At 47.1% G+C, this 25,201-nt stretch overlaps 1 protein-coding gene across 1 annotated transcript in view; it reads right to left on the bottom strand.

The window, feature by feature from the left end:
• Window positions 1-3,683: 3,683 nt before the first annotated feature.
• CYFIP2 (cytoplasmic FMR1 interacting protein 2) overlaps window positions 3,684-25,201 on the bottom strand; it is a 100,267-nt gene continuing 78,749 nt past the window's right edge. The window contains exons 27-31 of the mRNA XM_087816945.1: window positions 15,280-15,352; window positions 14,739-14,833; window positions 10,514-10,752; window positions 8,832-8,979; window positions 3,684-6,617 (exon numbers count right to left, since the gene is read on the bottom strand). Coding sequence (XP_087673071.1) covers window positions 6,450-6,617; window positions 8,832-8,979; window positions 10,514-10,752; window positions 14,739-14,833; window positions 15,280-15,352 — 723 coding nt within the window. The 3' untranslated portion in view covers window positions 3,684-6,449. The remainder of the gene's footprint in view (window positions 6,618-8,831; window positions 8,980-10,513; window positions 10,753-14,738; window positions 14,834-15,279; window positions 15,353-25,201) is intronic.

The raw sequence follows: 25,201 nt of genomic DNA, 5'->3' as shown, positions 1-25,201 counted from the left end.
GGAAGTAAAACTAGCACCAGTCTCATGCCTCCCAGGCCTGTCTGCTCTTTGTCTGCAGGGAAGGAGGAAGGCTGGGGAAGCATTCTTGGGCCTGGCTGGGGATTGGGAAACACCTCATGCTACAGGGGAGGCCAGTTTTCTTACCCAATCAACCATTGGCCTTCCCCAGAACCTAAGAATTAATTCTGGGTTCCTCTTGGGAGCCTGTCACGGGAGGGGCTACGATGGGGACAAAGGCCCTGCCTTCTCCTCTCTGGTTTTTGAGGAAAGACCCAATCTGACCTCCTGGCTGCCTGGTTTCTGTGACTGTCCCTCCCACTGGTCTCTTCTTCATCTAGGCCTTTTTGGATCTTGAATCTGTTGGGAAATAGTTTTGGAGTGAATGGGGAATGAGATCTTTCGAGATACACTTTGACCTTCCCTGGGGAGCAGAGTGGAAACCCAGGTTGGAGAGAGGGAAACGGGGCATCTGGCTGCAGAGGAAAACCTGAGCGCCTGGGGCTGGCTGGGCCCCCTTTTCTGAACCAGTCCCAGCTGTCGGGCGCCGACAGTGTGCCGGGCACTGCGCTAGGGCGGTTCGTGCATGCTGTCATTTGATCCTTGCAGCAACCTGAGAAACGGGTTAACCACTGTTAGCTATTCTTATCAATAAGGGTCCTGATGGTCAGAGAGATTGAGAACTTGCTAGCGCCTGGCAGAGCTGGGTTTTCAACAGCCAGCTTTTATTGTTGGCTTTTGCCCCCATTCTTGGCTGAGGAGGGCCCCAGGAGCGAGAAAATCACCATCACCACCAACTGCCCCCAGCAGGCTCTGCCTCCATGCTGTTCCCCAAGCCTCATGCCCGTCCCTCCCTCTGTTACTTCCTTGTCTTTGCTCCTGTCATTTCTGCAGGGTCCCACCGCCAGTCCTCCCTCCGGCCCAGCGGAGCACAGCCACAGCGCTTACAGCTGACGCCCGACAAGCAGGCTTTCTTCCCCTCTTTTATGACGGCTGCTGCTTTAAGGCAAGGTACCTTGTTAACAACGATTACATGGGAAGCTTTTATGAGGGGGCAGGGGGACTGATTCATCCAGCAGACACAGTTGGAACATTTTTGACATGTCACCTCCTGTGACGGGCACAGGGGCTATGATGGCAAGATGGATGCTATCCCTATACTCACGGCCTGTGTCCATTCAATGGTCACACAACGTTGAATTATAATTTTGATAAGAGGCAAGAAGGTCAAGTACAGAATGAGTGGAGAGTATTTAACAGAGCAACTGAGACTTGGGCTTCAGGAGGAGGGGGTGTTTTAAGTGAAGACTGATGGAAGTCTCAGTCTGTGAAGACAGGGAGGTGAGGCGGGGTAGGGGGACATTCCCTGAAGGCAGGGGCAGGGCTGAGTGTCTGTGGGGACAACAGGACCCTGGGGCCCCAGGATGAACTGGAAAAAGGCCAGTGGTGTGGTTGTTAAATGTGTATTGTTTTCTTTTAAATTAAATGTACTGGGGTGACATTCATTAATAGGATCATATAGGTTTTAGGGTATAGATTTTTATGATCCAAGAATTATTGCATTGTATACTTGGATCCTCAAGTATAAAATGGGGATACTGATGGCGGGAGAAGTAAATTAGATGAGAATATGTGGTAGCCATGGATGGGCTGACCCTAGGCTGTCCCCAGGCTGTCCCACCGAGTCAGTCCCCTTAACCATTGCAGCCACTAATGAGTCTAATGAGCCCGGCCAGTGTGGCTCAGCAGGGTGAGGATCAACCTATGATCCAGAAGATCAAGGTTTGATTCCTGGTCCCGGCGGTCCCGGCACAAGCCCAGGTTGCGGGCTCGATCCCCAGCAAGGGGTGTGCAGGAGGCAGCCAATCAATGACTCTCTCATCATTGATGTTTCCCTCCCTCTTCCTCTCCCTTTCTCTGAAATCAATAAAGATACATATTTTTAAAAAAGGTCCAATGAGATTTTTCCAGCTCAGGGCTGGGCTCCTTGCCAGAAAGTGTTTAAGCCCCAACCAGGGGTTCATTGATTTCCCCTTTTCCTGTTGGTCTGAAACTCCAGAAGGCAGAAATCCCTGGGTTTTATCCTGACTAATGAGGGTGGAGCTTAGGGGCCACATATTTTTAGCTCGGATAGCATCTCACAGCATATTTTCCCAGGGAAACCCTTCGCTCTCCCCATTCTGCCGGAAGCCCTGGGCCAGCCAGACGGTGCAGCATCTGGGAACGGCTGGAAACAGGCTGAGAAGGGGGCGCAGACTGAGGAAATCAGAGTAAATCAAACCAGATGGGCAGGGGGGACTGGCTTTGGGGGCTGGTTACCCTCCTCCTCACCCAGAGGGAAGCAAATGTGTCTTTGTTTCTTTCCCACCTCCGGCTTTATTCTCTTTAGGGGAACTGACGGCAGGATCAGAGCCAGCCCCCTCCCACCGTCTGCGGGGTCTGGAGCAAAAGTACCACATACCATATGTCTCTAAATAATCAAAAGTCCTAAATCACACTGTTAAACTGTTATAAAATATGCTCTGTCTTCCTGATGACAAAATACACATTTATAACACAAAATAAAGTACACATAATGTCATGGGTTTTATATGACTGCAAGTTGGCAAAAATACCGAAGATAACTGAATTTAAATATCATTGCATATTTCTGAGTGTTCTGCTGTTGAGCCAGAGTTGCTTGAATGGGTGAAATAAAGACAGCTGTAATTCATAAATTAATATGTATTTGTTCTATACATTTTTCTTGCTTTTGTTTTAGCAACATTATCCTCTTCTTATAATCAAGATTTCACCCCCCTCCAGCTTTTTTGAGGTATAATTGACAAATAAAAATTGTATGTATTTAAGGTGCTCCATGTAATGTTTTTTTAAAAAAGTATTTTTATTGATTTTTAGAGAGCGGAAGGGAGAAGGAAGGAGAAATATCAATGAGAGCGGAACATCGATCTGCTGCCTCCTGCATGCCCCCTACTGGGGATCGAGCCCGCAACCCCAAATGTGCTCTGACCAGGAACTGAACCAGCAACCTTTTGGTGCACGGGCTTATGCCCAACCCACTGAGCCACACCAGCCAGGGCCAATGTAATGTTTTGATATATAAATCCACTGTGAAATGATCACCACAATCAAGTTAATTAACTCATCCATCGCCTCACAATTACCGTTTTTCTCTCTCTTTTTTTTTCAGTGAGAACACTTAAGATCTCCTTGGCTTATAGATATTCATCTTCTCCCTCTGTGTTTACCTAGCAACTGTGTGAAAATGAACACACAGTACAGCCTCTCCATCAAAGTGGGGTAGAACACATGAAGCGGCTGCTTGGTTCACAGGAACGCATGAGGGTTTAGCACAGGGCCCAGGCACATCGGGCCTCATTGAATATCATTCCCATTCTTCCTCCTAAAACTAGGCGCCTAGGGTGTCAGTTACACTCAGTGGGACTGTGGAATCCCTACGGGCAGGAAACAGCTCCTGCATCTAGCCCAGTACAAGTCAATTCGTAAAGAGGTGATTTCCTCAGTGAGAAAGCGAAACATGCCATTAATTTAGGGCACCCTGACCTGCTGGCTCTTTTATCTTCTTCCACTCCGTTCAGGTTATTTTCTGTCATCAGTTTTAATGTGGCCTCCCACAAGGCGACAAGGACTGGAAAAACCACCCGGAATCAGGACCAACATGCTGGTTTCACCAGTTTAGAAGCAATTTTAATGAAGATGGAAATGTTTGTCAACTCAACACAGGTACTCCAAAATACAAAGCAAAATATCATCTTCAGCTGCATAGCAAATATGATTAAAGGATTTAACATCATTACTGGATCACAAGCGTAAACAGAAGTCACTATAAATAAATGTAAATTCATTATACAAAAATCCCCAACAACTCTTAATACAAATATGGTACATTTGACAGTTTCTGAAACAGATTTTTTATTTTTTTTACTTTTTAAAACCTAAGTTTTTTTTTTTCCTGGTTCTTAGACTCACAAAAAAAAAAAAAAAAAAAAAAAAATCAAAGGGGAGTTGTATAATATCAGGGAGGAAAAAAATTTTAAACCTGTTCGATGCTCATAAATAAATGCTGCTGGCAAGCTGGGGAAATGAGATGTCTCTCCCAAAGGTGAAGACCTCAATTTACTGGGATTGAATCTCTTAAGGATAATGGGATGCTACCCAGAGGGTCAAATTCAGGTTTATGAATGCTGGGCCAGAAGGGCGGGTTGCTGAAATAGCAATCTCATCAAATGGATGATCCAAATCTTCACAAAGGCAACAGTCAAGGATCTGGAATGATCTCTAGGACTTAAGAGCTGGTTATCTGTCTGAAAGAGCTACTATTCCCAGACAGGACTGAAGGTTCAGAAGGTTCTGGAACTTAGAGGTTTTATGTGGGTTTTGAAGGCCTGTTCTGTGTCATTCAACCAGAGCTTTTTCCTCTTGCCTTTGGGACACATCTATGGTCATCAAGAGGGAAAAATAAGAAATCGCAATAGGTAGTGGCACCTCCAGACAGGAGGACCTGTCAGCTTCCACCTTGAACCACTCTCCTTCCCAACGAATATTGATTTTCAGGGCTTAGAGGGAGCTCAAAGGCCAAGGTTAGCAGTGGAGAGGACCTACCTCTAAGGAGCGGTCCTCAGACTTCCATGTGCAACAGAGCTCAGAGAGCTTATGGAAAGTGCAGATCTCTCCACCTTACTCCCACAGATGCAAAATTAGTGGGTGTGAGGTGGGGCCCAGGAATGGCATCAAACGTGCTCATCTCAGGAGGCGCTGATGTAGGAGGCCCTGGGACCGCTCTTGGTGAGCCTCACCTCTCTCCTCCCTGGTGAGCATCAGTGTATCACCCAAACCTCTCGCTGTGGACTCATCTTTGCTCTTCCCATGGGGTTAAAATGGGCCATCTGATTAATGGTAACCACTTCCATCCACCCTCCCCAAGGGAGGGGGACATTATTCTATTTTTCTCTTTCCTTTTCCTCCCTGGGCTGGTGGGTAGGGGACATCAAACAACTCACTTTACATTTTCTTAAAAGCTCAGGGACACAGACCCCCTTTGAAGATGGTGTGCTCTGTAATGAGACATTTGTTTCCGAAGGTTTCTGTCTTTCCATTCTCCCCACACTTGGGGGGAGATTCTGCTAGGAATTTTGGTTCAGTCTGGGAAATGGAAGTAGTTGGGGCCCCTGCGAGATATGCCCTGTACCTCAAAAGGTAAGTTCAGGAGCATTAAGAAAGCTGAGAGCAGAGATAAAATGTCTCAAGAATCTGTTTCTGGGACAATGGAAGTCCCAATTCGCTAAAACAACTCCTTTTCGCGGGTGGGTCTTGGTATCAAAGTGTCATTGACAGGTTTTATTTGGAACCCTTCACCTCCCTGACCCCAACGTTTCTGGCTCCTATTAAAATAAGCCCTTAACATTTTCTTTCATGTGGAGTTTTCCCTGATGAGAGCCTGTGCAAAGTGGTCCCTAATTCGCTGGCTGGCTAATGCTGTGGGCAGGGCACACCTGACTTGCTCCAGGCTGCATTCCCAGTGTCCATCGCCCTGTGCAGCTTGGTGATCAGCAAGGATTTGCTTAATGAATAAAGGAACCGTCTCGCCATCAAGCTGATGAAACTGTCTAACAGCTTTCTGCTTCGGGCTATGGATTTCTTGGCTGTGTTCATGAACACCTCTTCCGCCCACCGGGCCTGACCATCCTCCTAGTGGGATACAATTGTGAACATATATCTGAGTTCTAGGAAAGCCTCGAGAGGAGAGTTAGGATGTGGTTTGCAGTCCATGGAAGGCCAGGGCCAACACCATCTACCATGGTGCCGACACCAGAACCTTGTCCTGTTCGCCATGGCTCTCAGTGCCTGGTCCAGGAGTACTCTTGGTGGTAGAATCTCTGGTGTCCAGAGCAGGAAGAGATACCACCTGGAAAAATGGGGGGAGGGAGCCAGAGGAGGTGAGGAAGCCAGTGAGAGGAGGCATGACCATCAGGTTATGCTAATTTCTTGGGCCATGGCCACACTCTTTCCTCCATTTCTGAGGTCATACTTGGGCACCTGGGTAAAAGGTCACCATCTTGGAGGAGGTCTTGGGAAGTAACCACAGATGTGGGGTGGGGCCATGAGATGGAGAAAGGGTGAAACTAGGGCTCTTAACATAGCTGATGGAAAAAAGAAAGAAAGAAAAAAAAGCACATACTGCCCTATTTTTTTCGTTTTTTTTTGTTTTTGTTTTTTTCATTTATACTAGGGCAAAACCACCATGGAGATGTCATGGGAGAACATGCACAGGCCCAGCCCTTGGGAGGCATAGATGTGTTTGGGGAGGTTCTTATTGGCTTCCAGGACTACCCCACATGCTGTCCAGTCAAACCCTGTTGCAGGGCTGGCCTTGGCTTTCTCTCTCCTGCTGCTTCATCTCCTCCAGGTTGAGGGTTTGCAGGACCTTCTGCCTAGCAGGTGGTGGCCAGGGACTGGTGGATGGGTGGCTGGAAGCAGCGCACGTGCTCCACGGTGGAACTGTCAGTCTCCACAGACTTCATGTACTTGTTCAGGATGGCAAAAACCTCATTGTTCAAGATCTGGTACTTCCTGATCCTGTCTGCCATTTTCTTCAGGGGCTGCAAAGGACAGGGCCGTTCATGTTAGGGGTGGGAAGATGGGATAGAGAAATAAAGGGTGAGCAAGAGAAAAATTCAGCAAGGTTGGGGTCTAGGGTTGTGAGGCCTCAATGATCATGTCATTCTCTTGCTTGAAGGCCTTCTGTGGGTTCCCAGAGCTTGGTAATTAAATGTTAACTTGGCCACAAAACCGTTTGTGAGTTTCAAAACTCACTACAAAGCTACAGCAATCAAAACAGTGTGGCACTGGCATGAAGACAGACATACAGACCAATGGAATAGATAACCCAGAAATAAACTCTTCCATACATGGTCAAATGATTTCCATCAAGGGTGCTAAGACCATTCAGTGGCGAAAGGGTAGTCTTTTCAACAAATGGTGCTGGGAAAACTATACCCACACGCAAAAGAATGAAGTTGGATCCTTACCTTACACCATATACAAATAATTAGCTCGAAATGGAGTGAAGGCCTAAACATAAGAGCTAAAACTATAAAAAAACTCTTAGAGGATATCACAGAAAAAACCTCATGACATTGAATTTGGCAATAACATTTGAATTTCTTGGATGTGACACCAAAAGCATAGGTAATAAAAGAAAAAATAAGTTGGACCACATCAAAATTAAGAGCTTGCATGAAAGGGCATTCATTATCAACAGTGTGAAAGGGCAATCCATGGAACGGAAGAAAATACTTTAAAATCATATACCTGATAAAGGATTAATACGTAGAATACATGAAGAACTCTTGCAGTTCAATAATAACAAAAAACAACCCAATTAAGAAGTGAACAAAGGAACTGAATAGACTCTCCAAAGAAGATAAACAAATAGCCAATAAGCACATAAAAAGATACCAACATCACTAATCATTAAGGAAATTAGAACCCAAACCACAATGAGATACCTCTTCACACTCATTAGGATAATTATTACCAAAACCCCCAGAAAACTGCAAATGCTGGGGAGCATATGGGAAAATTGGAACCCTTGTGCATTATTTGGAATGTAAAATGGTGCAGATCTATGGAAAACACCATGGTGGTTCTTCAAAAATTAAAGCTAGGAGTCCCCATGATCCAGAATTCCACTTCTGGTACATACCCCAAATAAATGAAAGCAACGACTTGAACAGAGATTTGTACACTCATGCTCACAGTAGCATTTTCCACAACAGCCAACAGGTGGAAGCAATTCAAATGTTTATCAACAGATGAGCTGATAAACAAAACGTGGTACATTCAGCCTTAAAGGGGAAGGACATTCTGAAACCAGCCACAACCCGCAGAACCTTGAACACATTATGCTAAGTGAGGATTCCACCTATACAACTTCCCTAGAGTAGTGAGATTCAGAGACAGAAAGGGGAAGGGTGGCTGCCAGGGGCGGGGGGGGGGGGGGGGGGGGGGGGGCTCGGGGGGGGGGGAGAATGAAGAATTAGTGCTTAACGGGCAGAGTTGCAGCTGTGGGAGATGGAAACATTCTGGAGATGGTGGTGATGGCCACACAACGTGAGTGTACTTAATGCACTGAAACTTAAAAATGGTGAAACTGTCCACTTAAAATGGTTAAAATGGTACATTTTATGCTATATATATCCTCCCACAATGGAAAAAACCCCACAAAAACCCTTTATGAGGTGGCTCCTGACTCTTCCTCCTCTCAGCTGGTCCCGGAGACCCACCCTTTGTTCCAGCCACACATCCTGGTCTCTGGGTCTTTGCTCTAGCTGTCCCCGCTGTCTGGAACATCCTGTACCCCATTTTTCTGCCTGGCTATTTGCTGCCAATCATTCTGGACTTGGTCCAAGCATCGCCTCCATGGGACGCCTCCTCGGGCCAGGCCTCCTACCCCCAGCCTGGGGGCTCGCACAGCCCTGCTCACCCCGCGACAGCGCTTCCCCAGCCCGCGTCTGCCCAGCTCTCACGGTCAGTGAAAGTCTGTGCAGAAGAGGGGCCGGCATGGGGGAGCCTGGCTGGCACAGGAAGGTGTATTTCGGGTCTGGAGCCCGGCCCTACCCTGCAGGGGGACCTGACTCATCCCAGCGGGTTATGCGCGAGTGACTCAGGGCTTTCTAGCAGGGGGCCCCCTCTGCTGTGTCTGTGCACCTCCCGGTGGTGTGGGAGGCGGCTCCACAAGCAGGTCGCCCTCCTTCTCAGATAAACGCCTGCTGGGCAGGCGCGGCCCCAGGCCCCAGGCCCCAGCAGCTTACCACGTTCTTAATGATTTCATCCTTGCCGTCCTGCCTCTGCACTTTCAGCAGGTGGTAACAGAAGTCGAACAGGTCGAAGCGGCGCTGCTGGCCCAGCAGGACAATGATGGAGCAGCCAGCCCAGTTCAAGCCATCACCAAAACACTGCCTGGAAGCAGGGAGAGGAGGCAGCTGGGTGAGGCGGGGGGAGGCGGAGGGGCCTCATCTTGGACCAGGAGCACTGCTACTGAGCAGCCGGTCTCTGGGATAATTCTCTTAATTTGTGAAATGGGTATAAGGGAAGCTGTAGATTCATTTGTTCTAGGGACTGTAGTTATATTATAAGCCCTTCTAACTACAAAGAAGTGTCAGCCTCTTGCCCCCGTGATGTAAGAAAAATCACCTTTAATGAAGACAAATTTGCAAGAAAAAACCCCAAACAGTCCTTGCAATTTATGTGGCTGATTATTTCAAACAAGTCAAAGAAGAATCTGTTTTGGCCCCACAGAGGAGTCAGGGAGCCCCTGTGAGGGAAGAGCCCTTTTAAACCAGGAGACCAACTGGCCAGTGCAGGCTGGGAGGGCAGGGATGGGGCATGGGGGGCCCAAGAGCAGTTGCTGCTGGTGTGAGGGGTGGGGGCTGCAAGTCCTCTTGGGTCGGGTAAAGTTCAGTCTGTGTGCCCCCAACTCTCAAGGGCAACTCGGGCAATCTGGGAGGCTGTGGGTCCATCTCTGCCGTCTTTCTTGTCGGCAAGCAGCAGCTGCAGCCCCGCCCGGGCAGGCTTCCCGCTGCCCCCCGCTGTGGCTGAAGTGCAGCCCCAGCCGCTGCTCTGGAAAGAGCCTTCCCACCCCAGTCCCACCAGCACTTCCCCAGGGACCCTGCTCAGGCCCTGGTGTGCTTTGGCTCCTGAGCTCTTGGCTCTTCGGGGGCGGCCTTTTTTGCTTTCTTTGCCACTCCATTCAGGTGTGCAGCTGGGCAAGAGGAGGAAGAACTGGATTCTACTTCAGTCTCCTCTGAGGACAGGAGTAGGTTACTCTGAAAGGCCCCCCATTTTTCAGGGTTGGAGGCTAAGAGCCAGGGCACCACAAACAAGTTAGGGCCTGAGCTCTGCCAAGGAAGACTTTCTCTGTTCTATGAACCCTGCAGCTTTGTGGGGGGTGAGGAGGCAGTGAGGTCCTTAATGCCAAACCCCCACCAGGGCTCCTGCCTGCCCATTCCATCAGCCCAGCTTCTGTCTCAGAAAGACAAGGCCCCATGAGGTCCGAAGTCCCCATATGCATAGGTTCATCTCTGCCTCCAGCCATGCGTTGCTTTTCCTGGACTGTCCCCCTCTTCCCGCTAAGATCTGAATCCCAGCGATGTTCAAGGCTCAGTTCTAGTCTGTGAATTAAATTCTCATAACCCTCTCTTCTCAGTCACCTGTCACCCTTTTTGCCCTTGCTGTGGAGCCGTCTCATTCAATGTGCCTTATGTCTCTCCATAGACCCCTTAATCCCCCCAAGGCCGGGAACCGTCTAATTTTGCTCAGCATTGGTGTAGCTCCAGCACCTCACACAGTGACTGGCATATAGTATGTGCTCAATAAATAGTCATTGGACAGCCCTGCCCCTGTCTACCACCTTTCTGGCTGGGCTCTGACAGCCTGATGCCTCCTGGGGGGATCAGCAGATTGGAGGTGACCTGCCTTCCCTGGGGGTACTCACTCAGCTGTGAACTCGTTGGTCCCCACGGGGATGCAGTAGACGAACTGCATGGCGCTCCACAGCCGGTGGAATTCCACACACTCATCGACGTGCATGACACCGTTGGTGGGCGGCGGGCCCCGCCAGATGGGGTCCTGTAGGTAGCTCCGAATGCGGGTCAGGATGACCTCGAACATGGACAGGCCACAGCACAGCCGCTCCTTGGTCAGCAGGTCACCCTCCCGAGCGATGGCGATTTGCTGGGGATAGAAGGGCATATAAACCGTCTGTCTACGTCTCAGATCCTGTCTTCCACCTCTCACCAGGGATTCCTAAACCCTGGAGCTGGCTCGAGGGTTAGAGCAGGGCACTAACTTTATAAACCTGAGGGTAATAGCAGAAAAGTCTGGTGGTAAGTAGAGTCTAGGAGCCATCAATAGAGGAACAGTTTTAAAGAGCTTCAATATACCCATGTAATGAATGAAATGTTAGGGAGACACTGAAAATACTGAGATCCTATGAAGAATATTATTGCCACTACTGTGCTGTTATGACTACTAGCTCATACTCCTGAGTGTGTAACACACCAGGCCCTGCTCTAAGCACTTGATAAGTACTGATTCCATTTATTCCTTACACCAACCCTGTGAAGTATGTGCCATTATTACGCCCATTTTACAGATGAAGAAGCTAAGGTTCAGGGAGGCAGCCAGTGATGGGTACAGTGAGGATCTGAATCCTGGTAGATCTGTGGGTTAAACTGTTAAGCTAATAGAGCAAGTTGCAGAAAAAGATGCATACTATAATCCTATTAAAAGGCATCAATCACACACACCCACAGACAGACACACACAACTATATGTGGGATACGTGGAAAAACATTTTAGAAGGATTAACATCAGTTGTGGGAGCAGACGGGCTTGGAGAAGTAGGTGAGATTTTCACTTTTTACTTTAAATACCTCTGTACAGTTGAATGTGTTACAATGAGCATATGTTACTCTTAAAATGTGCCACCGAATTCACAGAATTATTTCCTCCAGCTAGAATTCCTCTGACTGTTGTAAATGGTCTCTATTAATAATGTAAACTGGCTTTTCATCTGGCGTCTGGTTATTGCATCTCCGATCATCCGCTGGCTAGACAAGCACAACAAAACACAATACGGTCTGCGTGATGAGTAAAAATATCTAGCGGTAGAGCCTCAAAAGCCATGTGCAAAGTAAGATAGATAGATAGATAGATAGATAGATAGATAGATAGATAGATATTAAAATCTAAGGTCAAAGTAAGGTCTCCAGATCTACAGACAGAGGTAAAGAGGGCAGCTGCTAGGACCGAGAGACCCACAGGGCACTTGTGGGACTGGCTCCCCAGATGGTGGTCTCCCGGAGAGCCTGAGCTAATGGGGGCAGGCCAGCCTCAAGAGAAGCTGGGCCCCTGGATGTCTGTCTGTGCGAAGGCCCTCATACCCTCCCGAGTACTCCATCATCATTCAGAGAAGCTCTCTGCCAACCGGAGCGATGCAAGCTGTAGTACCCTGTTCTTTTAACTTGCATTTCACTGATTCCTGGGAAGGCTGAACACTTTCTCTGATGTTTGTTGGCATTTATATTTCTTTATGCTGTCAGTTTCCTTTCACATGCTTTTTCCTTTTGGTGTGCCTGACAATTTCTTTTTGCTCTGAAAAAGTATATTATAGACTATTTGCTGCAAATTCCCCCCAATTTTACCTATTTCTTTTCTATTCCACTCGGTGGGGGATTTTTCTCTCTTGCTTTCTGTCTTTCTTTTCTGAGTTAATAAGGGAAAAAGAAAGGCACCTGGGAAACCGTGGGGATATGTAGTTCTGCATGGAGAGCTGTGATTACATCTAGTGACCTTTGGAGGGGAATGACATCTCGATACTCCTTTTTAAAAATATAATTCTTTGTGTTTTTAGAAGTCTTTCACTTATTTATTCATCATAATGACCATATAAGGCAGCTCAGCTAAGGAGACAAAACAGCTATTAGACCATTTTATAGATGGGAAAACAAAGACTGAGATATTAAATGTCTAGCATCAGGTTATGTGACAATTCAGGGGTGAAGCTAGGACGAGGACCCGTCTTTTGACCCCCTGCCAGAGTGTTCTTTCCATGACAGCACCTGGCAACACATCAGGTCACCTCAATTTGTTCCAGAAACAAATGCAAATGATGCAAGTGTTAAAACCTCCCGACTTTAAATATGTAGAATTGCCCTGTCACCGACCTAGATATTACATGAGGCCCCTGAACCCCACCTAGCTTAGGAGTTAATATTTTGTTAACTTTTCTTGGGTCTGCAGGACAACCAAAGTTTTGGGCTCTTCCTTGAGGGCCGGCAGATTTATAAAACTGGCATTTCCTCTCCCGCAGACTGTCTAGGCTTTTGTTTATGAAATACTCAGCGTTTGACAAATCGAGATTTCTACTGGTCCCCAGGAAATGCTGTTCAGCGGAGCAGGGCAAGAATCCAGCGCTCTAAGTGGAAACACATGCCACAGCCTGGGTGCGAGGGGCCGGATTCCTGCAGGATGACACCAGCGTGGGGCAGACACACTGATATGGTGCCGGCCCGGGGGATTTCTCCCTAAAAGGCAATCTTTAGAGGAAGTCCTCCGTTCAGCCCCCAAAAGGCCAGGAAAGAAAATGTGCGTGCTGCACAGTGTCTGAATTCTCCGTGGGATGACTCAAGGAACCCTGCCCACTGAGCGTTTAGTCATGTTTCCAGGAGGAGGTGGGTGGCATGCAGGGGGTCTGGCTCATCAGGGTGACACCTGGGCAGATCGGGCTCTGCAATTTGCTCCAAATACTTGCCATGTTTTTCGAGAGAAGAGGCTGCCTTCTGTATTTGCCTAGGATGTGAGTCTTCAGACTCGAGCTTTTGCCACAGCAGGACAGGGAACCACAGGAATGCGAGTCCAAGAGGGATCTGAATCCTAAACCTTTCAACAGTGAGCTTTGGCGAACAAAACCAACCACCACGGCTCGTCTCCCTGTGGTGCCCTGTTTCTCTCCTTCCTGAATTCCATCCCCCCACCCAAAGATGCAGATTGCTCCAATCAAGTTGGCAAGAGGCGGCACGTGGGTCTCCTCGTGTCTCTCTCCCCGCACTTTCCGCCTCTCCCGACCCCCTGTGTCGTCTGTGAGTCGTCTGAAGGCAGGGGGTCCTGTCTTATCATCTCCATGTTCACAGCCACTGGTGGGACTGGTTTGTAAAAATTAGGTTTTTTTTTAAAAAATATACCTTTATTGATTTCAGAGAGAGGAAAGGAGAGGGAGAGAGACAGAAACATCAATGATGAGAGAGTCACTGATCGAGCCCGCAACCCGGGCATGTGCCCTGACTGGGAATCGAACCCTGATCGCCTGGATCCTAGGTCGACGCTCAACCGCTGAGCCACGCCCGCCCAGGCGTGTAAAAATTAGTTTTAATGACAGAATTCACACATGAGTTCTGGCAATATTAGAGCATTACAGAGGGCGCTGAAGCCTTCTTTGATTCCCAGACCCGTCCCTGCGTCTCATCTCCTTCAGAGGTTATCACCCTTTTGAACTAAACGTGTATCTTTTTCTAGGAAAAGTTTTCCTTATATGGTTTTTGTGTGTGTGTTTAAAAGAAATACAAATGGCATCAGGCTGCCTGAACTGTGGTGCGACCTGCTTTATTCGCCTAACCAGGGGTTTGTGATCTGCCCACACTGATGCTCCCAGGTCTAGCTTCCCCTCTCCATCATTATATAGAGCACTCAGCATTCAGATGACTTCACCACCTTTTGTTTGGTCAACGCTGCACGGATGACATTTAGGTTGTTCCACTTTTTGCTTTAACGAACACGGTGACAGTAAACACCTGCGTTCCTGTAAGTCCCTTTCTAGGAAAGATGCGCGGACGTGGGCTGCTGGCTCACAGGCCGTGCAGAGCTCTAATTCTGAGAGATACGGTAGCAGGACTGTGGGTACCTGACAGGGCGTCACGGATACGTGCCCCACTTCCTTCTTTCCTGGCAGGGCAGATACAGGGTGTCGGAGGAAGAACTCGGGCCTCACAGTAGCATGCCTCACCCCACGCCTGCCCCGCCACTAACAGGCTTTGGGGTTACACATTCTCTTCCTCTCTTTGGGCCTCAGTTTCCCCACCTGTGAAAGGAGGGGGCTGGACCAAGTGTTCTCCCTCTCCAGTTCCTTTTGGTTCTCACAGTCGATGACAGAAGGATCATACCTGAGGGGTGCCCAGCCGCTCTATCAGAGGGACCAGGTGAAGCGGGGCGTACTTGGCTTCCAGGCGTTTCATCCGGACCTCCAGGCGCTCCCCCTCTGTCAAGGAGCAGTAGGTAGAGCATGAGATTCAGGTCACACGGGGGGGCAGGGAGGCTAAGGAACACTGGGAAGGGACACTCTCAGAGGACCTGGTGAGGTATCTGCATTCTCCTTGGTTCTGGCCAGTGTAATGAAGACTCAATACAAGGACAAATACTATATTCTCTCTGTCCAACAGTGGAATCATCTACGTCACAGGGTGATGAGTTTCCCATCACTCGAAGGATTCAAATCAAGGCTAGAAAGCAAGAGACTAGGGATGTTCTAGAAGGATGAAGAAATAAGACCTGGAGTATTATTTCAAATTCTCTCCCATTCTGTGGCTATCTAATAGCTGCTCGAACGTTCTTCCTTTCTGACTGCAGATCTGGGTTCATTGGGATTAAGTGAACATGACGTTCAAAATCAAATTGGCTATTCAGCTGCTGTTAGTGGTTTCTTACCTTTGATGTAGACTCTTGGCAAGATGTTTTGGAAGGGTGCAGCGTGGAGCAAATCACAGACTTCCTCCTGAGACTGCAAACAGAGATGGAGGAAAAGAAAGAAAAATACATTTTCATTTTAAACCAGGAAGGATGTTCGTTCCTAAAAGTTTGAGCACTGGAGTCTGTCAGACCTGGGTACAAATCCTGGCACTTCTACTTGCTAGCTGTGGGATATCAGGCAAGTGGCTTAACCTCTTTGAGCCTAATTATTTACCTGCAAAATGAAGATGCGAACAGCACCTATTTTAATGGGCTGCTGTGAGGATTAATTGAGAGAATGCATAACTCCATAGCAAAGTCCCTGGCACATAATGAGTGTGCAACACATTTTCATTATAATCTTATAAGGAATTCACTGAAGAATTCAGATGAGTGACAGTGGGATCAAGCAGAGAATATGGGCCCCAGGCTGTGTTTGTCTGGTTGGTTGTGAGGCCTGTGGGCTTAGAGTAGGTATTTGGGCCAACCCTCCAGTTCACTAATCCAGGATGCTACTGACCTCATAAGTTGGGAAGGGATCCCCCCTTTTCTGTTTTTTTGTAAGAGAAAGTGTGGAATCAATATTACTTCTTCCCTATGTGTTTATTGGAATTCACAAGTGAAACCATCTGCATCTGAAGTTGCCTTGGTTAGGAGCTTTTTTTTTTTAACTAGGTATAAAATGTCTTTAGTAGACAATGGACTATTCAGGTTATTGATTTTTCTGAGTGAGTTTTGTGTGTCTCAAGGACCTGCTCCTTTTATCTAAGTTTAATTTATGGACATAGAGTTGCTTGTAGCACGCCTTTATTATGCTTTTAATATCTGTAGGATCTATAGTGATGCCCCTATTTCATTCCTGGTATTGGTTAACTTGTGTCTTCTCCGTTTTCTCTTGGCGAGTCTGGCTAGAGTTTTATCAATTCCATTGATTTTTTTCCTCAAAGAATCAGCTTTTAATTTCATGCATTTTTCTCTATAGTTTTTGTTTTCAATGTTACTGATTTCTGTTCTTGTCTTGATTATGTCCTTCCTTCTTCTTGCTTTGGGTTTAACTTGCTTTTCTTTCTCTAGTTTCTTATGATAGAAACCTAAACACTGATTTAACAACTTCCTTTTTAATATAACATCCAGGCCACCCTTGGATACCTCCAGTAATCAAGAGCTCAGTACTCCTGCCCAATTCATTTTTGAACCACTCTAATGGTGAGAAAGTCTGATTCTGTATTAAGCCAAGGCTGCCTCCCAGTAGTCTGCAATCAAGATCCTTGCTCTGCTCGTCAGAGTATCCCTGAAGGTGTTTCTCTAGACAGTATCTTTAGTCTTCTCTTTCCTCCTTTCAGGAAGGAGCATCTAACAGGAGTTCCGTGTCTCCCTCCACTTCCCAGTCTTTACTTTCCCCCACAGCAAACAGAAATGCCATGCCCAGCTCCACAGCACTGCAATGACCCTGGCAAAGGTTACTGAGAACTGCTCTGCCAAGCTGAATGGATACCTTTCCGTCCCCATCTCATGGCATCGCTAATGGATTAGGCACTGTCCTCCCTCAGCCACTGTGACGAGTCCTGCGGCCTTCTGTCATTTCCATTTCTCCTTTTTAGACTTTTTGGCAGGTGTGACTTCTAACCACCCCTTAAATGTTGGTTTCCTCCAAGGTCCCACTATTTTTTTCCTGCTCAGTTTATTCTACCTGGTTTGTTTCCCCTACTCCCATGAGTACAAGCGTCGCCTTCAATGCATCAACCCTGTTTCCAGCCAGACTCCTCTCTCACGCTCGACTCAGGCGTCCCGCTGCATGCTGGCTCTCTCCACTTGGACGAGCCACAGCCCAGCATTTCTAAAGCAGGCTTCCTTTTCCCCCGGTCACCTGGGGTTCCTTTGCTCAAAGAATGGCACCATCATCTCCTTATCTGCCCGAGCCTAAAACCTGGGGCTGGTTTTCTGCCTCTTCTTCATTTCCCATCACCAGCTGGTCCTCATGCCTCCTGATTCTCTCCATGTCTCTCCACACTGACCACAGTGCTACGATCTCCTGAAGGGCAGGGATGCTGACTCTGTATTGGATTATTCCCGGTGCCTAGGACATAATAGTTTCTCAATAATTTTTATTAAGTGAATGAATATTTGTTATCCCTGTTTCTTAGATGAATAAGTGGATGCACTTATCCACATGACTATCCTCCAGATACAAGAATGCTATTACATCCATTCATCCGACAAGTACATACTGAGCACTAGGCACTGTTCTAGGCTTTGCAGATATGATGTTGAACAAGTTAGACTAGATCTTAGCACTTATGGAATTTACAGTCTAGTTCATAGAGGCAGATAAAAGCAAGTAAATAAGTCAGGAAACTTCACATAGTGATAAAACACAATAGGGTAATAGGCTAGAGAGTGACTGGGAACGGAGAAGGGGACCACTTGAGAGAAGGTGGTTAAGGAAAATCTGCTTTGGGAAGAAGACATTTAAATAAAGAATGGAGTGAAGTGAGGGAGTCAGCCATGCAGATATGAGGTAAGAGCATTCTAGTGCAAAGGGCCTGGGGCAGAAAGTCAGCTGGAGTGTAGTGATGCAAGGAATCATAGCCCCCTGAGAGTAGGGAGGGACCAGTTCATGTGGGGCTCACTGGCATGATATGAAGCCTGGGTTTTACCTGAAGGGCAATGAGGTATACTACTGAAGTATTCCAAGCAGAGAATTGGTACACATAACCCCACTGCCAATTTTTCTTATCTTTCTTGTTTTCTTCCAAAATTGATCTTGGGAGACACTTAGGGGATGGAATACTAGGAAGAAGGCTCCGGGCCCTCTACAGGAAGAGCAATGCTGCTGATTTATTCCATGATGAGCTTCCACTTCTGGTTTCTTCAGGGGCGATGAGGGTTCTGTTTACTGCCTCCGCACGCCATCACCGCACCGAGTCCGCAAAGTGCAGGGCTCCAAAGGTGCCTGCGGGGAGGCGGGTTGATGCTGGCACGTTTCCTGTGTCTTCTCCACCTTACAAAGCCTGCTAATTAAAGTGAGGAAAGGGAAGGATGTGGTTCCCTGGTAAAGGCGGGAAAGCACTTGCCTGGAGCTCCCAGAGGATGAGCTATGTGGCCAGTTGCGCAGGGACGTGGCTCATACTCTGCAACACCTTTTGTGGAAGGTGTCTGCTTGCTGAGGTCATGGCGATGATAAAAGTGTCCAGTTCAGTTCGGAGCACACAAAGGCCCGAGTGAGGAATCCAAACAAGCGTCCGCTGTGGGCGCTGATGCTAACGGCTGACCTCCCTCTTGTCCAATCTTAAAGGATCCGCACTTGGCCTTTGACTCTGCCCAGGAACCCACCTGGCCACTGGCATGTGAAGTCCACTGAAAGTGTGTTTCTTCCGCACTTGGGCCCTTGGCGCCCCCTGCTGCAGCCAGGGCAGCTTTTTGTTATCTGAATGCGCTGTCTGTGGGCCCATCACAGAATTTTCACCCTCTCTTTGGAAGGCTCCCTAACTGGTCTCTTTCCCCGCTTTGCTTAGTTAGCTTGCACTCTTCTTTCAAATCTCAATTCAGCATCCTTCCTTCCTGGAAGACTTCCTTGAGCCCCTCAATACCTCCTTCACCATGCAGGTTCTTTGTTTTATGTCCTCAAGGAGCCCACTTCTTTTCTCTTGCAGCATTTGAGCTCAATCTGTATTTTTCATGCCTACGTGTCACTATTTGACTAATGCCTACCTCCCCCTACTGGAATGCAACCTTCATGAAGGTAGGGACAATGTCCATTTTTGACCATATTTTATTCCCACTAATCGTAAACACAGTGCCTAATAGATGGTAAATGCTCAATAGGTATGTGGAACAAAAGTTGAATGTCTGGAATGTACAGGAATTGAGACTTAGAACAGACTCTCCTATTTTTACAGGGGCCTAGATGTTTCCCCTTATCACCAAGGGAGGTATTTCCTCTTGATGTTACTGATTACCCTGCATGAGCTATGTGAGGCCTTGCTAAGAAATGCTCCATGGAGTGAGATTTTCAATAGTTTATTTTATATTTTCTATCCCTCTCTTCCTTTCTCATTTGTTCCTCCTAGTATGTATTTACTCAATTTTTGACACTGAACATATATTACTAAAAAAAAAAAATTAATGTAAAAACAACAAATAAAACCCTTCTGGAAGTAACTAATTCTTCTTAACTCTAAAATAAGAAGCTTTTGGCCCAGCCAGTATGGCTCAGCGGTTGATCACTGTTAGATTTCCGATCAGGGCACATGCCCGGGTTGTGGGCTCGATCCCCAGGAGGGGGCAGGCGATCAATGACTCTCTCATCATTGATGTTTCTATTTCTCTCTCTCTCCCTCTCCCTTCCTCTCTCTGAAATCAATAAAAACATATTTAAAAAAAATAAAATAAGGAGCTTTTGGGGTCTGATGCTGGAATCAGAGGGAGGGAATCCTAGCATGCCACTTGGTCCAGCAGGGAACAATATCCACATAGGTTTAATAATGTAAATAGTGTATGTTTTTATTTTGTTTTCTTCTCTCAGGCTACATTTGATAAATCACAAGTACAGGATGAAATACAAATGTTACAAAAAATATAGCTGTGAAGATATAAAACTAAAAGCATAGCTAGCAAGAGGTAGGAAGTGGAAGTACTAGGAGTGTTAATTTTCTCGCCTTCCACGGAAAGGCGTCAGCATACCAAATAATGTTACTAAAAGAAGCAAGAGGGGTGTAATGTAAGTGTATCGTTGCAGATTACAAGGGAAAACAACAGAAGTAATAAGTAATATAATTAAATATTGAGAGGAAGAGTGGGGAGGGATGCAAATGAGCTAAAATCTCCTCTTTCCAACTAGGCAGTCAGTAAGTATTGTCTAAAGTGGCTAATTAAGGAGTAGGGGTCAGGCTCCCTCCTATTATTAAGCATTATGGAGATAACTAGAAGAACATAAAAGAGAAATGATGAGAGTGGAGACTGGGATGCAGGTGGGCAGAGGTGCAGGCGAGCCAAGAAGGGTGTTTTCCATCAGAGCTCGTCTATATTACTTGATTTGTTTTCAGGTGCAATTAAGGACAATTTAAATGGAACAAAATGAAGAGGTTGAATAAAACAGTCTCTCAGGGTCCTTCCCTAAGAACTGAGAGTCTGTAACAACATAATTGCCTTGTGTTCCAGGGAATGAGAGCAAATGAGTATTTACTGAGCATCAGGTACCAGGTGCTTCGCACCCATTGTCTGCCTTGCGCCTCAGAATATCCTGTGAGGAGGTTCCTGGGATCCCCATCCTACAAGCGAGGACATGGGGGCTCCCAGGAAGGTGAAGTTCCAGGAAGGTGAAGTTCCCAAGCCAGGTCGACACAGCGAGAAGGAAGCAGTGGGGCCGACACTGAGGCCCAGGGTCATCTCACTTGGACACCCATTGCTTTTCCATAGCACCCCATGCAGCCCAAGACTTGGGATGCTTAAAATAGTACCCCCCCCTCATTTTACATACATGTGATGAAAAAAATGTAAAATTATCAAAAACAGAAACAGGAGAAGATTACTTAAAATCTCGCCACCTGGGAAACTTTTCAGCCTCACTCATATCTGATAGGATCGCGTCCTTTGTTGCTTTATTTGCTGGGCTTTTGGTCATAGCTACTAGCATTCTTTCTACTTAAAATATTGTAACATATATATGCAATCTGGCCATCTTCTAGCCAAACTAGATTTTAATGAAGTCTACGACCTCGTGGGGGAAGACGGCCAAGGACACCTGTGGCTGGGGAATAAAACAGGACGGGTTTTAGGCGCAACAGAAGTTGCCAACAGCTTGGCCAAGGGCTCTGGAGATAATGAGTTGAGAGACACAACAAGTTCCTTGCAGAGAACAGGCATGTGGTGAAAGGACTGCTGAATACAGAGCTGGGAGTGACTCAACGGTGGCTTTGAGACGGGCCTGAGAGGACAGGCAGGAAAGGAGCAACAGGGACAGAGGGGATAAGATCGAGGATAAGATTGCTGGTGCCAAGACAGCAGGAAATCCTTTGTGGGCTTGTGGGGGGGAAGCTGACAGGGCTGCAGGCAGTCAGGAGCCAAGGCCCTGGGGTCTCAGGGCCCAGGCAGGAAAGGCGGGGTCAAACACTCCCCCCTGCGGGAAGAGGAGGGGAGGGGGCTCCTGGTAACTGGGGCCTGCTCGCTAAGCTCTGGCCACTTTGCATTCATCGCCTCACGTAACACAAAGACTCCAAGAAGTAGGCATTTAGCCCCAGCATTTTTCTGGGGCTCAGAGAACTGCATCGCTTCCGAGTCTCACAGCTACCACGTTGAGAGGCGAGACTGGAATCCAGGATTCGCGAATCCAAAGATGACGCCCTCTCCAGCAGCGCACGTGGGGGTCAACCAGACACATCCCCCCGCCCCCCCCCTTTGCCTCTTGATGCCGCTTTGGTCTTATCTGTGTGATGGTCTCTAGACTCAGAGACCATTTCTTCAGTCGTGAGGCACTGCGTATTTATTAGGGTATTTATTAGGATATTCGTAAACACAGTAGTGCTGCTTCCTAAATGAAGAGACGGGTGACGGGGAGCTGAGAACCTCACAGGATTCTCTGGCTCCATCTGTCAGTGGCCAAGGGGCCTACAGGACAATCCTCTTTCCCAAAACCAACCTCACCTTCTTTTTCCTCAAGTTTGTATTATGAAAAATGTTAAACAAGTAAAACACTTGAAAGAACAATGAACATCCTTACGCCCTTGATGCAGAGCCACAGCGAACATTTGGCCCTGTCTGCTTCGGCTCCACATGTTTTACTGAATCGCTTGAAAGTTAAAGCTACTGCATTACTCGGCTTTAAATACTTCAGCATGCAACTCCTACGAACAAGGACATCCTCAGTACTGTGATCACAACACTCAAAAAAATCCTTAGCCCCGGCCAAGTAGCTCAGTTGGTCAGAGTATCGTCCAGAGACACCAAGGTTGCGGGTTCGATTCCCGGTCAGGGCACATACAAGAAGCAACGAATGACTGCATCAGGAAGTGGAACAACAAATCGATCTCTCATGCGTGCGCTCTCAAAATTCATCAATCAATAAAAAAGTTTTTTAAAATTCTTAATATCGTATAATACGCAGTCAATACCAAAATTTGCTCCGTTTTTAAAACATTTCCTTTATAGTTTTTTTTCCCGAACTGGGATCCAACCACAATGAGTTTTCTAAGCTGCACCTACCAAGTGCCACAGTCAGTGCTTAGGATTACTACTAATGCATTATGGTTATGAGAGAGGTAATCATTAGGTGATTAATAAGGACTGAGGCTGAATGTAAAATTGCTCTTTGCCAACAGAGCAAGTAAAAGCCAAAAAGCTTTTGGTCAGGATGCAAAAATATTTTATTGTAAGGAACCCACATCAAAATTCTTCAAAGGATGAGTATTTTATTTTGGCACTGACTTCAGTCTTAAAAATGTCTTTTTCTGTTTCACTTAATTTAAAACTGATAGACCATCAAATACCATAAAACCTCATGTTCCCAACTTAGTCCATGAGGTTAGCTGGGGACTGATTTCACTTGGCTAAAGGATACCATGAAAATCCAGAATTCATATTTTATAAAAACAGGGTCACTGTGATTCTAGGCATGTCCGGTTCATGTAGAACAATAGACTCTACCTTTAGGCTCTGTCTCTGGGGGAAAACAATGTACCACTTTAGCTGATGTCCTAAAGGTAATCATCAAAGCAATCTCGGAATAGTATTTTCTTAAATAACATTTTGCTCTGAGTTTCGAGTCAGCAAAAAGACAAATGACACTAATATGCATGTCGTATGTTTTTATCTTTGTCAAGTGAGTGTGGAGAAACGAGCTGGCAAACTGGAGGTCACCTTCCCACAGGAATCCCCTCCGGTTTTCTGGGGAGAAAGGCATGGGGGGATGGGGCCTGACCTGAGAGCCCCGTGGCCTGTTTTAAACATTCCCTTATATGGATGCACATAGACGGACAGTGCCTGTGTTTCCTGCATACTAATGTTAAGCCCTGAGGATACAGGGCCTGTGGAACAGGCAAGAAATTAGGCTTCTCACATCCTTGTACAGACTGGACAAGCTGGAGCTTCCGGCCCCCATGTGGGGCTCCAGGGTCAGTGGGAGCTGTTGGAGGTGTGCTCCGGGTGCCCCTGCTCTGTGGGCCCCTCCCTTCCGCCAGCTAGCTCTCTGCAGCCCTGGCTAAAGAAATCAGTAATTTCATTTTATCTGATTCTCTCTCTCTCTCAGATCTTGCCCACCAATCTGAGCCTCACTTGTATAATGTTATACATTGTTATGTCTCACCTCCATCCCTTCCCCGCCCTCCTGAATTGTCAAAGGGAAAAAGAAGTATTATTCTGTTTGGTCACTGGGAAAGATCCACAGCAAGAAATGGCCTAGAAGGTAGGCCCCACCCCAAGTGCATGTCAGTGTCTTCCAAGGTTGGCATCTCCCAAAGGGAGCGAATTGGGGGTAGAGAGAAATGGTAATTTCGTAATAGTGAGTCCCGCAGGGAGAGAGCGCCTGCCTCTTCAGTTTCCTGTCAATCTTTCTGACAACTTTAATGAGAAAGTCTCCATTTGCCACCTTTCCTAAGAGCATATCCCAATACCTCTTGAACATGTGCTGAGCTCTGTTTTAACAGAGGGAGGGAGGAGGCGTCAGGGCAGGGGCCTGGGCCGGCAGCAGCTGGAATGACACTACCTTGCCTTCTTTTGATTGAACTGATAATTCTGGTTGCTTTCTAATGGTGATAAGAGACAATGAGTTTTTAATGGAAGTGATATAAAGTTTTCCTTGAAAATAAGTTTAAGTTAAAAGGTAAGCTAATTGAAATAAAAATATTACGTAAGAAATGGGACCCGTGTGTGGTCTGCAGGTACAACAAGAACTGGGGCGAGCACAGGGCAAAGGCTAAGTTTTGGAAAGAGCAGTTCAAGGAGACCCCCTAGGTCAAGGGCTCTCCATCCTGGCTGTACTACTCTGTTTGGCGAATATCACTTTTATGACTGAACAAAATAAAGACATATATATGAGAAAATAAATATGCTGAAATGTGGAAACATCTGGAAGGCCTCCTCTGGAAAGTGGACAATGGTTATCATAAAGTTTTTTGTTTCCTTCTTCCTGCTTCTCTGGGTGTTTTAGTTGTGCAACACAACAAACAAAATTAAAGAAAAGGGACTATAAAGTGGAAGCAGGAGATAACGGAACCAGATGTAGAGCTGGAATTAAAACAAAAATAAAAAAAGAAAACCAAAGACAAACAGCAATCTGCACAGCTCAGCGGAGCAGCTCTGTCTGTGCCAGTCGCAAGCCTCCTGGCTCTCGCCCAACTCCCGCTCTAGCTGAACCCCCCCGGAAGGTCGTCTCCCTCTCGGTGCCTCAGTTTCCATTCTGTGAAATGGGGGATGGCACGAGATGGGTGGTTCTCAATAGGGGGAGCTTTTGGCAGGAATATTAGGCAGTATCTGGAGACCTTTTCAGCCGTCACACTGGGGAGGGCGCTACTGGCATCTAGTGGGAAGACCCCAGAGGTGCTGCGTGAGCTCTTACAATGCACAGGATGGGTCCCTACAGCAAAGGATTATCTGGTGACACCAAAACGTTAATGGTGCGGAGGTTGAGACACCTGGCCTGGATGGTCTCCGATGGTTTCCCCAGATCTGACCTACACTGGATTCTATGAGTTTGGGCCCAGACTCTCCTCACGTCCTGTAAGAGAAGCAGTGCTCTCATGACCGACCAGAGTGTGGCTGTGGCCCACTCAACTACGAGGGGGAGAGAAGAAACAACAGGGCCAAAGGTAGGAAGCAGTCTCAAGTCCTGGGTGGGAGGCCCCGAAGTAAAAGGCAGATGTGGAAAGGCCATTTCCTCCCCAGGGACTCAGGCCCTCCCTCCCTCACA

This window comes from Miniopterus natalensis, chromosome 4, assembly GCF_054644295.1.
Source record: "Miniopterus natalensis isolate mMinNat1 chromosome 4, mMinNat1.hap1, whole genome shotgun sequence".
NCBI lineage: Eukaryota > Metazoa > Chordata > Mammalia > Chiroptera > Miniopteridae > Miniopterus > Miniopterus natalensis.
The sequence above is the reverse complement of the archived record's forward strand: the minus strand, read 5'-3'. Positions and strand labels throughout refer to the sequence as shown.